We start from the raw sequence: 14,774 nt of genomic DNA, 5'->3' as shown, positions 1-14,774 counted from the left end.
TCCAGTTGTAATCGAGGTGCTCTGGGAGGGTAAGCCAGGTGAGCTGAGCTGCTAAGAGAATGGCTCAGTGGCGGCTGGTGCTCAATTTTATTGAGGCCCCCCTACCCACAGCCAGCAATCTGACCACCACCAAAACACCCCCCCCAAGTCACTTGATTGATCTACCCGGAGCCCACCCTTTTTGAAGCAAAATTAGAGCCATCTCTTATAATCATGTGCTTCCAAAAAAAAAACCCTGTTGAAATTCATGCATCTGGGGACCTGCATGTAGATTAGGGGTCAAGTGCATGGATTAGGGGAGGTGGCGCCCATGTGCCCTGCATGTTCAGCCACCTCTGGAGTGGATTGAATTATTTCAGCTATCCTGCTTTGAACCTTGAGGATGTATTTTATCATAGTGGTTGCAGCTACAGAGGTCAATGAGGGCATGTTTAAAAAGCTAATTTACTGCTTTTGTCAAGATTTGGTAAATAACCAAATGGTTGTGTCTTGGCCACAAGTTTACTTTTATTTTATTTATTTAAGTTGTAACATTTTTATCTGCATTTCATTTTTTTTTAGATTCTGAATTTGTTATCACAGTGTTGTATTTGTTTTCTATTAACCAGGCCGGGAAACACACAGAACTGCTGGGCAGACCTCTGCAGCGTACACTGGAGAGTTTCACCGTGGACCCTCTGCACAGCCACCTGTGGCAATTATGGTTTCCAGTCTAGACGTGTTGAGTGTGTTCATCACAGAACTGGCAGAACCGTACAAGATCACATGTGTTCCTGGAGACCCCGACCCTCAAATTGGCAGCGCTGTAACATGGCACCTTGTGAGAATGGTATGGGCTGTAAGGGCTGGATTTACTAAGGTACGATGTAGGTGGGTTTAAACGTTACCATCCCCCAAATCGCTGGTCAAACCTCACTATAACTGTTTGTACAGTATATTGCAAAACTTTTGGGAAGGGAAGATGTGCTTAAAACTGTACAATTATGTACTGTTCTCATAAAACTAGGACTTTCCTTTCATTTGCCTGCGATTTGGGAGAGTGTGTAAAATGCAGTTGCATTTTCACATCCCACCAAAATCGCACCTTACCAAATGTAATGTTGCCAGGTATAAAAATGTATATTTATTTACAATGGACAGCAGGTATTCTTTATCTATAAAACTAGAAATCAATAAAGTCTATAGAGTTCAGAGGTGCTGGATATTAACGTGTCTTTATAATTGAATAAATGCCAAACTGTCCCATTAAATAGTGATGATAGAGATGGTGTGCAAATCTCTTCGGTGCATCACCTAAAGTGTTCCATTATTCTTCCATGTGAGTTTACACTCACTGGAAAATTTTAAATACAGTAAAAATGTGCTTGTATTAAATCACTCATTCAAATGTTCCATCAAGCACATTGGTATTTCTTCTTATTCCAAATACTTCCAGTCAGTGTTCCCTCAATTGTCAGATAAGAACTCAAATAGTGCATTACCACAGCTGTTCTCAACCTTGTCCTCAAATACCCCCAAGAGGCCATGTTTTGGGAATTTCTCTTATATAAATAGCTGTCCAAAATACCAAGTCATTGACCCTGATTTAAAGCACCTGTGCAAGATAAAGCAAAACCTGCAAACGTGGACTTTTGGGGGTACTTGAAGACTGAGGTTGAGAACCACTGCATTACCATACAAATATAATTAAAATGTATTGTTCAAAATACTACTCACAAAAATGTTAAAAACATAGGCACATCATGTGTTATGACCATACAATAATCCTCTATGCCTGACCATCCCTGCATCTCCCTCAGTGTTTCGTTATTCCGGCGTCCCACCTGATCCTTTGCAAGTTTGTGACTCAGCGTGACTACCGGGATAGTGTTTGACATCAATTCCGGTTGCAGTGCAACTTAGCCTAGAGATCAACTTTAGATTTGTATCATTGTAATTGTAGCATCAGATATTGTCATGGGATATAAATATGATAATAAGTATTAGAGAATGGTATGCAGGGAATGCATGAAGGTAAAAAACATTTCAGCTTTAGAACCACTTTGCATTAGTCAACAAAGTATATCACTGAATCTCCAAATCTTCTGCATCAATCAGTGGTTACCATTGATTACAATACTCAATATCTAAACCAATTCCCATTGCATATGTTTGGATATGCATTAATGGGGCTTGTCTAAGAATTGATGGAGGCTGCCATTGCTGAATTCTCCTTTTGAAAATGATAGTCCTGTGGCTGTATTATTGAAATTTTGGCCTCAATGCTTTTTGAGTTGCTGTCCCAAAACAAGTATAGAGATAAAGAATTCAGACACATATCTGCAGCATGCTTGTTCTTAGTCTGTGAATTAAAGTGGTTGGAAACCTCAGTCATAAAATCTGAACAACACACATATATCTGTAGTGTTTACTTATTTCTCTCGAAAGCTGTAATGCCGTGAACACGACCAGACTTTCCAGCAGAATAGGTCTGACTGAATCATTCTGTTGGATAGTCCAATCGTATGTGGGATCGTCCGATCGTTTTTCTTAAAAAAATTCCGAAGGACCTAGAAATAGAACATGTTTGAAATCTGTGCGACAGACTCAATTCCTATGGGGAAAACCGTTTGTCTGTATGCTGATCCGACGGACCAAATACAATGCAAGGGCAGCTATTGGCTACTGGCTATTGAACTTCCTTTTCTAGTCCCGTCGTACATCATCATGTTCAAAACTAACAGATTTTAGTCCATTTGTGTGTGGGCAAGTCAGTTCGTTCGGAAGTCCGTCGTAACTCCGTCGAAAGTCCGTCGGGAAGAACATCGGACCTTTTCTGCCGGAAAGTCCGGTCGTGTGTACACGTTATTAGTGTAATTTCTCTTTGGCGCTTCGTTCCTCTTTTATCAGCAACTCCTGAGAAGTTTTCTTGACACATAAAATAAATTTGTGACGAGGAGGGAGCTCAGCACACAGCTTGTCTATACAGAACAACACAGCTCTGTATCCTTCCTTTACTCCTGTGTGAGGAAGAAAAGACTGCAGATAAAGAAGAAAAAATCTATGTAGGAGGATTTGTTTAATCTTTGTGTATCATTTGAGGCTGTTCACTTCATTGGGTATATGAGAGGGTTTACGGCCACTTTAAAGTGGAACAATATCTGCTGTGAGGGTTGAACTCTTGTCGTAATGTGCAAGTTTGCACAGCATACCTACACAATATGGCACACTTACCTATGATCCAGGTTCTACTCCATCAGCTGCGGTTGTCAACTCCGCTGCTGTTTCCCAGTCATCCTATATAGCTATTGGGTGGCCAATGGTAGCACATACAGAGGCACCCCCAGCTCCATTCTTTTCATCTTACAGTTGCTAAGAGTGTGTACGGAGCTTCACATGTGCAATGTGCTGCAGGGAGTGTACACAGAAATAAAAAAGGTAGGGGGAAAAGGGAGTTTTTTGGGCAAAAGAGACTTTGCATGTCTCTTCTGCCAAAAAACCTTTCCAAGCATTTTTTTTTTTACCTCTGCTAGCATTTTTTTTTTTTATCTTCAGAGTTTAGTTCCACGGCCAGACAACAAGCATTATCTTCAGGAGACCAGCAATGAAAGCCCCCATCCCTTGTGACATTATCACTTGTACTATGTCAATGTCCACTTCATAAAATGTGGAACTCTCCCCCAGAATGATAATATGTTGTAATAACCCAAGATGATTCTCTAAAAGAGACAAAATTTTACTGGTGCTATAAAAATTTCATTTTTTTTAACTTCTGACAAATATTCTGAAAAATACATATTGGCGCTAGATGCCCTAATATCTCATATTTTTATGAAATAATTGTAAAACTGTGAAATGTTTTTCAGAAAGGATACATATGACCTGATGTGACATATTCTGTTTTCTTTTTACACTTGCAGTTGACTGCAGAGATACGACACGGTACTGTGAAAAAGTGAAACAGCTAAAACTTTGTCAGCTTGCACAGTTCAAATCTCGCTGCTGCGGGACTTGTAGGAAAGCCTGACGACTCATTCAAAAGACCCGATGACCCATTTGGAAGCCTAACTTTGCTTTAGCTAAGTACAGAGATGCGGAAAAGAAAAAAGCTGTTTCACAGGCTTGTGATGATCCTGTGAGCATATTTATTTTTGTTCTGTCTGGCCCTTAAGAAGGACTTGACAAAGATGTCCTCCATTTCTGCTGGAAGACAAAATACCGTGAATAGCTGACTGGCATGTTTCACGTGTGCCGCACTTGGGAAAGAAGTTTATTTGTAAGCCAAGGACACAGAGCATAAATCCTTATGGTTGTACCATGGACAGTGAGGATTGTGCAACCTAGAAAAGGGTATTAAAGCAACATAGGAACAAAGGGATTTGCTGGGACACCAAATTTCTGGGTAGAAATAAGATGGACGTTTTTGGATGTATATGTATTTTTCATTTGTGTTATGTTTCAATCTACTTATTTTGTTTTTTACTGTGCTGTCTCTGCCATACGCACTATGGAACACAGAGCATAGCACACTGATGCACACTACAGAATAAAAAAGCTGGGACCAATCTCCTCCTGGATTCTACAAAGCCAAATATAAGACTATGTTATATGAACAATCACAATTAGAAAAACAACATTGCTGATTTGTGAGCCTGTTTCTCGCACAGATGTGAATACTGCGCCTTAATCTTCATGATGACAAGGGTTACGGGCATGTTGTATCTTGCAATGACATGTGATGTTGTAAAACTTGTGAAATTATACTTCCCTAGTAGATGTAAGGAAATGGTGATTTCTGGCGCAATGCATTTAACGGACAAATGGTAGCCACCTCTGTCTTTGCAGGCACTTTATGATAATGCATTGCTTGAAAATAACATAGCAAACGGAAATGTGCAAATCCAATAAAGGTCCTTTTTAGTGGGCCGAACAAATTTTAGGAATATATGGAAAGGGTTCTCAATAGATAGCACTTTGTTACTTGTACAATTTGAAGCCACTGGGCTAGCGAGGGCTTGTCCACTATTTCTACACTGTGAGCTGTTGAGTTAATGACCTACATACCAGTGGTAAAAGCAGAATGCCATTTCTTTGGAAAGTGAGCACTTGCGTAAATAGATTTATTAGGTCCCAGAAAAAGGCTGGTTACCTCAATGTCGTGTTACCACATACCAAGTCTCACATACAAGCAATATTTATTAAGATGTTACAATGAGCTTTGGTGATGGGTCATGCTATGCAAAGTAAAGAAACACAGAGCGACTGATCAGATTTTATTTTATTGGATTAAGAATGTTAAAGGTGAATTCTTATAGATTTTTATGGCTTACCGCATGTAGTAGACCGCTGTTTGCAGTATTAATAAACCAATACTGTATATGTTTTGCGCCTTTTATGGTGGGAACTTTGAGAAAGTAATTTTCTACTCTAATAAGTAATCTCCCAACGTCTGAACTTTCAGTATAGTAACACAAAATGGCCTCCCACTTTGTGACCCCTCCCCTTATAATCATTAAAAAAAACATAAAGTACCCATAAACATGAAATGACAGCTGCTGAGTCACATATTCATGTGTTGACAGTGACCTGCATATGCTTACTTATTGATATTAAACAAAAGATACTCATATTGGCTGTGTTTTTCAGAAATTTTCCACAATCAAGCATTTTTATTTTATACAGCTAATTCAGCCGAACAAGTGCCAATTAACACACTGCAAAGTCCTCCATTCTTCTTTGCCAACTATTTTAAGCACTTAAAATCCTCTTGTAATTAGACCAAGATTTTCCAGTGATAAATATCTGGAACACATACAACAGTTGAAGGCTACATTTAAAAACAGCAAGAACTGGGCAGGGAAAAAAAAGCTGGCATCCCCTCCAGAAGCTCATTAAGATGTAGTTAAAAAGTATAACTAATAATATATTTTATGGTGTTTAAAAATAGAATAAAAATGTATTACTTGCAAGGTGCAAATTTTCTGTGCTTATAAGCAGCCATAGGAATACTTTTTAAAATGCCAAAAACGATTCATTCTCTCAGCAATGTTGTCTGTTTCCATAATGGCAATGACCAATTAGCACCTGTTTTTTGGGTTGTTCAACTGAAATGTGGTACTCAGGGTAAATGACATAAAACTAACCTAGCTTACATAGAGGTTTATTTTAATCCCTAGTTAATCACGCCTCACTAAAGTTGTAACATGTTGATGGTGAAGCAATATGGATCTAAAGCTTGGATGTCAGTACCTTGGCATTGAGATTATCAAAGAGTTATCTTCTGAGTCTCATAGTGAAATAAATGGCATGGCCCCATCCAATATGAGATTCCAATGGAATTTACACCTATACATGATATGGAGGATAAAATTAAAATGACCATTTAGCCCATGGGTGCTTAACCTGTGGCCATCCAGCTGTTGTGGAATTTCAAGTCCTGCCTTTTGAGAGGCTTGTTTAACTGACAGACTTGCAATACCTCATGCAACTTGTAGTTCCGGGAACGGCTGGAGGGCCACAGGTTGAGCACCCATGATTTTGCCATTTTCCTGTTTATTCAACAGTATAAGTTCATAGAAGTTTTAGGTCCCTTTCACTCCAGCGGACTAGTCGGGTCTGTTTTTGAGTCTGTTTTCTGTCTGTTTTGTAGGTGGGCCCAATCGGACCACCCATTGCTCTCTCTGGAGCGACAGATGTAACAGACAGGCAGGACATTTCCATCTGACCGCCCCATAGAGAACAGCGGTAGAGCGGACAAAGACCTGTCATCTGCCTGCCCAGCAGGGATCAGCGGAGAGATCCCCTGCTGAGCAGACAAATCCGCTTGATAGATTCCACTCCATCTGAAAGGGGCCTTAGCAGGATAGCTGTATTTATGAAACTGAATGTTTTATTTCCCCACTTAATTATGTGTAGCTAAAGGTCCTAATTCCAATGTGATGTAATAACAAATGAGAGTCTAGGGATTGGTAGTTTTGCAGCATTAAATGATCTGTTTGTCAAAAGCAGAGTGTTACTGTTCTGTTCTTGACTTTGTGGTGGAAAAACATAGCAGCCCCCCTCTGAGAGCTAAAGGTCACCACCAGTCCAGAGTGCTCACATATATGCTATTTAGTAGCTTCAGGGGCATTGATCAAAACAGCTGTGGAAGATGTTCACCAAGCATTTTGCAATATAAATACATGAGGGTTAAGGGTTTCCAGGTCATCCTAAGTATAGCTGGGTCCTCCATGTTTATGGACCACATTACAGAGCCAGCTGAAACTGTGGTCATGCTTCAATGAAAAACTGGAAAAAAAGAGAAGCTATTCCAGGGCCATAAGCATCCTTTTACATATTCCTGCTGCAAAGTAACAATCCCAAGGTCAGTATTTCGGCACTGACCAGTTAGTAAAGGTAACAGTAATGCCGCATACACACGACCAGGCTTAAGTCCGACAGACTTTCGATGGAGTTCTGACGGAGTTCTGACAGAGTTCTGGCGGAATTTTCGAATGAACGGACTTGGCCACACACAATCACACCAAAGTCCGACGGATTCGAACGTGATGACGTATGACTGGACTAGAATAAGGAAGTTCATAGCCAGTAGCCAATAGCTGCCCTAGCGTCAGTTTTTGTCTGTCGGACTAGCATACATACGAGCTGATTTCTCGGTAGGAACTGGGTCCGGCGGAGTTCTGGCAGAAAAATTTGAAACATGTTCCATTTCTAAAGTCTTTTAGACTTTTGCGAATCAAAAGTCCGCTGCAGCCCACACACGATCGAATAGTCTGCCGGAATTGTTCCGTCTGACTTTTGATGTTGAAAAGTCTGGTCGTGTGTACGCGGCATAACAGTTTTTTAAACAGTTTTTGTAACACTTCTTGCAGTGGCACAATGATGTCATCAGTGCACCGTGTAACCATACTGGGAACCTTCCACATTTTATAGGCTTTGAGACTGCTTCATTGTCAGTCCTAGAAGAGCATTATTCATCAAAAGCCCCTCCACGTTTCTTGTGACCTCTCAAGCCTCTTCTCTAGGCCTCAGGCCCAAGGAGCAGCTGCATCCTTACACAGTTACTCCACTACCTTATGGACAGCAAAAAAAAAACATTTATTCACAAATATCATAGATGCTGCACCTGAAACCACTGAATTGATCTCCTTTTTTTTTTTTTACCCAATTTCTAAGAAAAATGCACCTGATACAGCCACTTTGTCAAAAGATGTTCTGTGTGCAAAGTGTGTTTTGCAATGAAACAGCATAATGTTATTGTTATTAATAATAATATAAAAATGTCTATGTATGTATAGCTTTTGTTTATATTTATTAGGGTTTCTTGTACAAAAAAAGGTGCAATATTAATAATTGTACATTGTTTTTCAGATAAAAATTATTTTTGGGACTTTTTACTTCTTGGTGTTGTTGCTTTCTTTTAGTGTCTGTCTGTCAGTTTATGTATAGTGTAATCTTTCCTGACCAGCACCGCACATGAGGCATTACTAATTGGGAGGGACAGAAGAACTCCTTTACTAGGAGTTCATTTCCTTTAGGCAATTTAGCATCCTTATGACCCCTTTCACACCGCCGAGCCTATAGCGTCGACGGTAAAATGCCGCTATTTTTTGCGACGTTTTACTGTTGGATTTGCAGCGCATTTCGGCTGCTAGCAGGTCGCTTTTTCCCCCGTTAGTGGCCAAGAAAGGGTTAAAACTGCCCGCTTTACGCCGCAATAGCGGTGTTTTGCCGGTGGTATTGCAGCGCAGGCCCATTGATTTCAATGGGGAGCAGCGGTGGAGGAGCGGTAAACACACCGCTCCAAAGAAGCTGCTGGCAGGACTTTTCCTGACGTCTTGCCAGTGCACCGCTCCGGTGTGAAAGCCCTCGGGGCTTTCACACTGGAGTGAATGGTGTAGCAGTTTAAGGGCGGATTGCAGGCGATATTTCTATTCTAACGCTATAGCGCCTGAAAACGCCCTCGGTGTGAAAGGGCTCTTATGGGCTGCTAAGAAAAAGTGGTTTCACAACTGAGAACAGTAAAGACTTAAATGTTATATTCTTGAAAGAGAAAAGATAGATTCCTTTCTTGCTATTTTTAGCCTTTTTAATGAGAAACAGATCAGACCTCCTTGAATGGATAAAACATCTTCATCTGTTGGTTATTAAGGAGGTCAGTCATTAGCTCAGTATTCAAGTAACATGGTGGTTTTGATCAATCTGATGCATAATAGAAATAGATTTTTTTTCCCTGGCACCTGCTCAATCAGATGAGTTTAATCCTTTTTTTTTTTTTCCTCCTGTGCAGTTGATCATAAATATGTTGCAAATAAATAAGAGTATTTAAGATGTCAATTTTGTTACTTTTAAACTATAGCATTTAAGACTTAAATTGTAACCTAGAATGAACCTTATAAGCTCACAGTGCAGTCAGTGAGACATGTCAATATGTAAGCTAAGGTGACCAGATTTTAAAAAAAAGTCTTGGGACACCCTACTGACCATGCCTACTTTTAATGAGGTGGGTCTGGGACCGAGGTAATAGCAGTGCATGGAGCACTTAATGGTGGCTTTGGCCAGATTTTAGAGGTTGGTAGTAAGTAATGCAGAGAGTAAGGGTCAGTAGTAAGTATTGCAAAATGCAGGGGGCGGTAGCAAGTAACACAGAGTGCAGGGGTTAGGAGTAAGTAAAAACATAGTTCAGAGGTCTAACTAAAGCTGGCCATACACCTATAGATTATCTGCAGATTTTCCATGGTTAGATGGAAAAAGTGCAAGAGATTTCTCCATGTTCGCTAAACTGTGTGGATGGAGGAATCGCCCACTTTTTCCATCTGCAGATAATCTATAGGTGTACGGCCAGCTTAAGTAACAGGGATTGCAGGGGTGAGTTGTAAGTAATGCAGCGTTATGAGTTCAGGTGTAAATTTCCTTGATGAGATATTCTCCCACTTTGATGACCCCCCTCTTAATTTCCACAGCATATCCACTCCCACCAAAGAACAAGTACATAAACTGTCATCCTTTTTTTGTAAGCTTGATTATGTCATTATCACAACCAATGCACAGTGGCGGGACAGTTTTATTTGAAAGAAATACTTATGCCCTGTACACACGATCGGACTTTCCGCAAACAAAACCATGGAATTTTGTTCAAAGGATGTTGGCTCCAACTTGTCTTGCATATATACAGTCACACAAATGTTGGCCAACAATTACAAACGTAGTGACGTAAAAGACGTACGGTAAGCCGATAAAAAGGAAGTTCTATATCTCCACTACGAACTCTAGTTTTACAAGACCAATCGCTTCCGGCTCGTACTTGATTCTGAGCATGCGTGGACTTTTGTGTGATGGAATTGTGTACACACGATCGGAAAGTCAGACAAATAAAATTTGATGATGGAAAATTTGAGAACCTGCTAGCCAACATTTGTTGGTGGAAAGTCTGACAGAAAATGTTCGATGGAGCATACACACGGTCGGACTTTCCGCCAACAAGCTCACATCCAACATTTGTTGTTGGAAAATCCGATCATGTGTACGCGGCATAAGAATGTAAAATTTCTCCCTGCAGGTTAGATATCCAATACAGTTGTGTCTTCCTGTATGGAGACCTACGAGCAGAATGGGAACATCTGGCAGAATTCTGGATTAATATGATCATATCCCAAAAAGATAAGAAATACTTCTCCTACCGTAACAAGGCTCCTTAATCCAGGAAACCAGCTCGTACCCATTTTATTATTTCCACAACTGGCTGTCACAACTGAAAAAAACATTGTGAAAAGAAAGAGGATTACATGATTAAAAAAAAAAAAAATAGGTATCGCCATGAATATTAGAGTGGGCACAATAACTCTAGTGCCAGACCTCCTGTGTAATTTTAAACTAGTGTAACCTGTAAAGGCTTATAAAATGCTGTCTATGGAGATTTTGAAGTTCCTTCATTTTTTGCCGTTCCACGGGCGTACACAATTTTAAAGTATGACATGTTCAGAATCTATTTTCTCAGATTAACATCATCTTTATTATTTCACTGAAAAAGTGGGTATTATATTGTGTTTTTGTTCACTAAAACTCATTAAAGTGTATTTCTTCCTGAAAATTTGTGTTTGATAAACCACTGTGCAAATATCGTGTGATACAAAAAATTGTATTAACAACCATTTTATTGTCCAGGGCTCATAGTGTCTGCTCTAATTCATTCCGAAGGTGTTCTATCGGGTTAAAGTCAGGACTGTGCAGACTGGTCAAGTTCCTCCACCCCAAACTCACTCATCCATGTCTTTATGGACCTTGCTTTGTGCACTGATGCACAGTCATGATTGAACAGGAAGAGACTCCAAACTTTTCCCACAAAGTCGGGAGCATGAAATTGTCCAAAATGTCTTGGTATGCTTACACCTTAAGAGTTCACTTCACTGGAACTAAAGGGCCAAGCCTAACCCCTGAAAAACAACCCAACACCATAATCCCTCCTCCACCAAATGATTTGGAGCAGTGCACAAAGCAAGGTCCATAAAGACATGGATGAGCGAGTTTGGGTGGAGGAACTTGACTAGCCTGCACGGAGTCCTGACCTCAACCTGATAGAACATCTTTGGGATGAATTAGAGCAGAGACTGCGAGCCAGGCCTTCTCGTCCAACATCAGTGCCTGACCTCACAAATGCACTTCTGGAAGAATGGTCAAACATTCCCATAGATACACTCCTAAACCTTGTGGGCAGCCTTCCCAGAAGAGTTGAAGCCATTATAGCTGCAAAGGGTGGGCCAACTTAACATTGAACCCTATGGACTAAGACTGGGATGTCATTAAAGTTCATGTGTGTGTAAAGGCAGGCGTCACAATGCTTTTGGTAATATAGTGTATGTGCACACCAATGCACTGGTCCCATCCAAAAACTTCAGGGGAACTGACATTCAGGAAGAGTTCCCTAATCTGTGACTTTGCTTGAACAGTGATTTAACCACAACAATGTCTCAGCGCCGCTCACATGACCATGCAATTAAAGGATGGATAATTTGTCATGGAAAAGGGTAAATTTCACATATTTTTATGAATGTGTTTTCACTTCTAGGTCCACTTTAAGGCCTGATTCACACCTATGCTGAATCAGCTCTGCTCCTGTGATCTGCATGAAGGTGGGGGTCCCTTCCCTCCAATCAGCTGTCAACGCCTCTGCCCTCCTTTTTTATTGAGCGCTCAGACAAGCTTTAAAAAAAATACTGCACTTTGAATGGCTATAGAGAAGACTGCAGAAAAGCAGGTACAACTTATTAAGAGTATCGGTGTTATCTCTGTATCACCTGAGGATAGTCACTTCACTGGGTCTATGTAAAGGTTTACAACTACTTTAAAGTGGTTGTAAACCCACAAAAAAAAAAACCTGCAAGACAAAGGCAAAATGAACTAGCATACTAGCTCATTATGAATTACTTACCTTAGATTGAAGCCCCCACAGCAGTCCTCGTGCACCACTCCGGAGTTATTTTTGGGTATCGTGGGCTCTGGCGCTGTGATTGGCCGAAGCCGCCGGTAACGGCACAATAACTAAAGCAACGGCACGCAGATGCAGATACAGGGGATATCTCTTAAACTGTGCAGGTTTAGGAGATATCCGGAGTAGCTACAGTTAAGCCTTATTATAGGCTTACCTGTAGTAAAAAGTGGTTGTAAAGGGTTTACAACTACTTTAATCCTTTGAGGACAATGTAAATGTTCATTTTTAATATGTATTTATGCAATACACTTAAATTTTTTTACTGTGGCAGTCAAATTACATGTATGATTTTACCCCTGTCAAGGGTGGCCAGCAGGTTAGTGCCATAGTGCGATACACAACCTTGCCTGGCTAAAGATATCATAGAAGCCAGCCATCTCTCCGACTGGGCCCGGAGAGCTGCCAGAAGCTTTGGTCTAGTATGGCTCCTGTCCCACAGGCAAACCAGCTGTAACTCAGGATAGCACTTGGGGAGGACTGCTGGTTCCAAGGGGTCAAAGGATAAGGCCAGTAAAAAAAGACAGGTGATGGCACTGTCATGACTGAACAAGACACGTGGTGGTATCACCAGCTCCAGCTGCATGCCCTGTACTGCATCCTTCCCAGCCACCAAAAAATGACCCCTTGTCTCATAAAAGATATTTCGATTCCCTACCCATTTTTACGTGACCACATGTACTGTACATGGTCATATGTATCCTGTCACTGACAGCTTGGCCCAGTAGCACAGACACATTATGATCGACATGCTGCTGGAAGACAGGGACAGCCATCTGGATAAAATAATGGGGGCTGGGTAGCTGTCACTGTGGTTTAGCACAAGCAATAAACTCATGAAAAGGGTTGATTTCATGAACTGGAATTGGAGAGGCTAAAAAGCCAGCAGTTTTTGCAAAGCTGGAATTTAGATGCCAGGAATGTCGGGGCGGCGGGGGGGGGGGGGGGGGGGGTGTAGTAGATGATTTTTGGGCTTTTCTTACTTGTTGCTCCAGTAGTTGAAAAAAAAGACACATATTTTGGTACAGACGCCGCTGGAGATGGTGTGGTAGGTGTATGCGAATTCTGCAGAGGTTTGAGCCTTCACTTGATCCTTCTCAGTGTTACCCGATGACCCTATTCCCTGCTTGACATGGCTTATGCTTGTGAGACTTCCCTCTCTTGTCACTAGAGGTCACAGATGTTGTGGCAAATGCATCAAGAGGATGTTGTAGGGAGGGGGAGATGCAGAATGTGGGGAATGAGGAGAAAGAGTGTAGGCCTCTTGCTAGCAATTTATCTTTTTAAAGTGCTGCTCCACCGTGCGTCCAAGCGTCCCACCAAGCTTTGTGCTGTTTCCTTATGTATGTGGTACCCAAATATCTAATAATTTTACCAAAGCAAATTCCATGTAATAATGTCACTGGTTCCCAAAAAAGTGTCAAAATGTCAGTTAGGTTTCCGATCTGTCTGCCACAATGTCACAGTCCTGCTAAAAAAAAAAAATTACAGATCCCCATTACTAGTAAAAAAAATAAAAAAAAGAAAAAGAAAGAAAAATGCCATAAATCGATCCCCTATTTTGTAGACATTATAACTTTTTTTTTTTTTTTTTTTTTACCCAAAATATGTAGCAGAATACAAATGCTTTCCCAACAGCTGCGATGTCCGCTGGGCTTCTGCAATCACTCCTGACAGAGCCAGAACAGGGATTTGTATGTATAAACAAAATCACAAATCACAAATCCCCATTCTGTCAGGGGCGAGGAGACCGATCTGTTGTTCCTAATGCTTAGGAACAACGATTGGTCTCCTCTCCCAGTCAGTCCCATCCCCCCACAGTTAGAACACACACAGAGGGAACACATTTAACCCCTTGAGTGCCTCCTAGTGTTAACCCCTTCCCTGCCAGTGACATTTATACTGTAATCAGTGGCTATTTTTAGCTCTGATCGCTGCATATGTCAATGGCCCTAAAAAAGTGCCGATCTGTTGGCCGCAATGTCATAGTCCCAATAGAAATTGCTGATCACCGCCATTACTATTAAAAAAAAATTAAAAATAAAATAAAAAATGCAGTAAATCTATCCCCTATTTTGTAGACACTATAACTTTTGCGCAAACCAATCAATATACGCTTATTGCAATTATTTTTTAAACACAAATATGTAGAAGAATACATCTTGGCCTAAACCGATGAAGAAATATTTATTTATTTTTTAATTGGGGATATTTATTATAGCAAAAAGTAAAAAATATTGCATTAAAAAAAAAAAAAAAATTGTCCCTCTTCTTTTGTTTATAGTGCAAAAAATAAAAACAGCAGAGGTGA

General features: G+C 40.6%; 1 protein-coding gene across 3 annotated transcripts in view; it reads left to right on the top strand.

Annotated features, from left to right (window-relative positions):
* ADAMTSL1 (ADAMTS like 1) overlaps positions 1 to 8,375 on the top strand; it is a 1,178,053-nt gene extending 1,169,678 nt beyond the window's left edge. For 2 of the 3 annotated variants that reach the window (XM_077475229.1, XM_077475231.1), the window contains 2 exons: positions 609 to 829; positions 3,900 to 8,375. In XM_077475229.1, coding sequence (XP_077331355.1) covers positions 609 to 829; positions 3,900 to 4,006 — 328 coding nt within the window. In that variant the 3' untranslated portion in view covers positions 4,007 to 8,375. Of the gene's footprint in view, positions 1 to 608; positions 860 to 3,899 lie in introns of all 3 variants that reach the window. The other variant, XM_077475230.1, reaches the window with a different exon arrangement.
* The last annotated feature ends 6,399 nt before the right edge of the window (positions 8,376 to 14,774 follow it).

This window comes from Lithobates pipiens, unplaced genomic scaffold (genome assembly GCF_037356315.1).
Source record: "Lithobates pipiens isolate NorthernLeopardFrog02 unplaced genomic scaffold, aLitPip1_a1.2 Scaffold_13, whole genome shotgun sequence".
NCBI lineage: Eukaryota > Metazoa > Chordata > Amphibia > Anura > Ranidae > Lithobates > Lithobates pipiens.
Note: the sequence above shows the minus strand (reverse complement) of the source record. Positions and strands in the feature narration are given on the sequence as shown.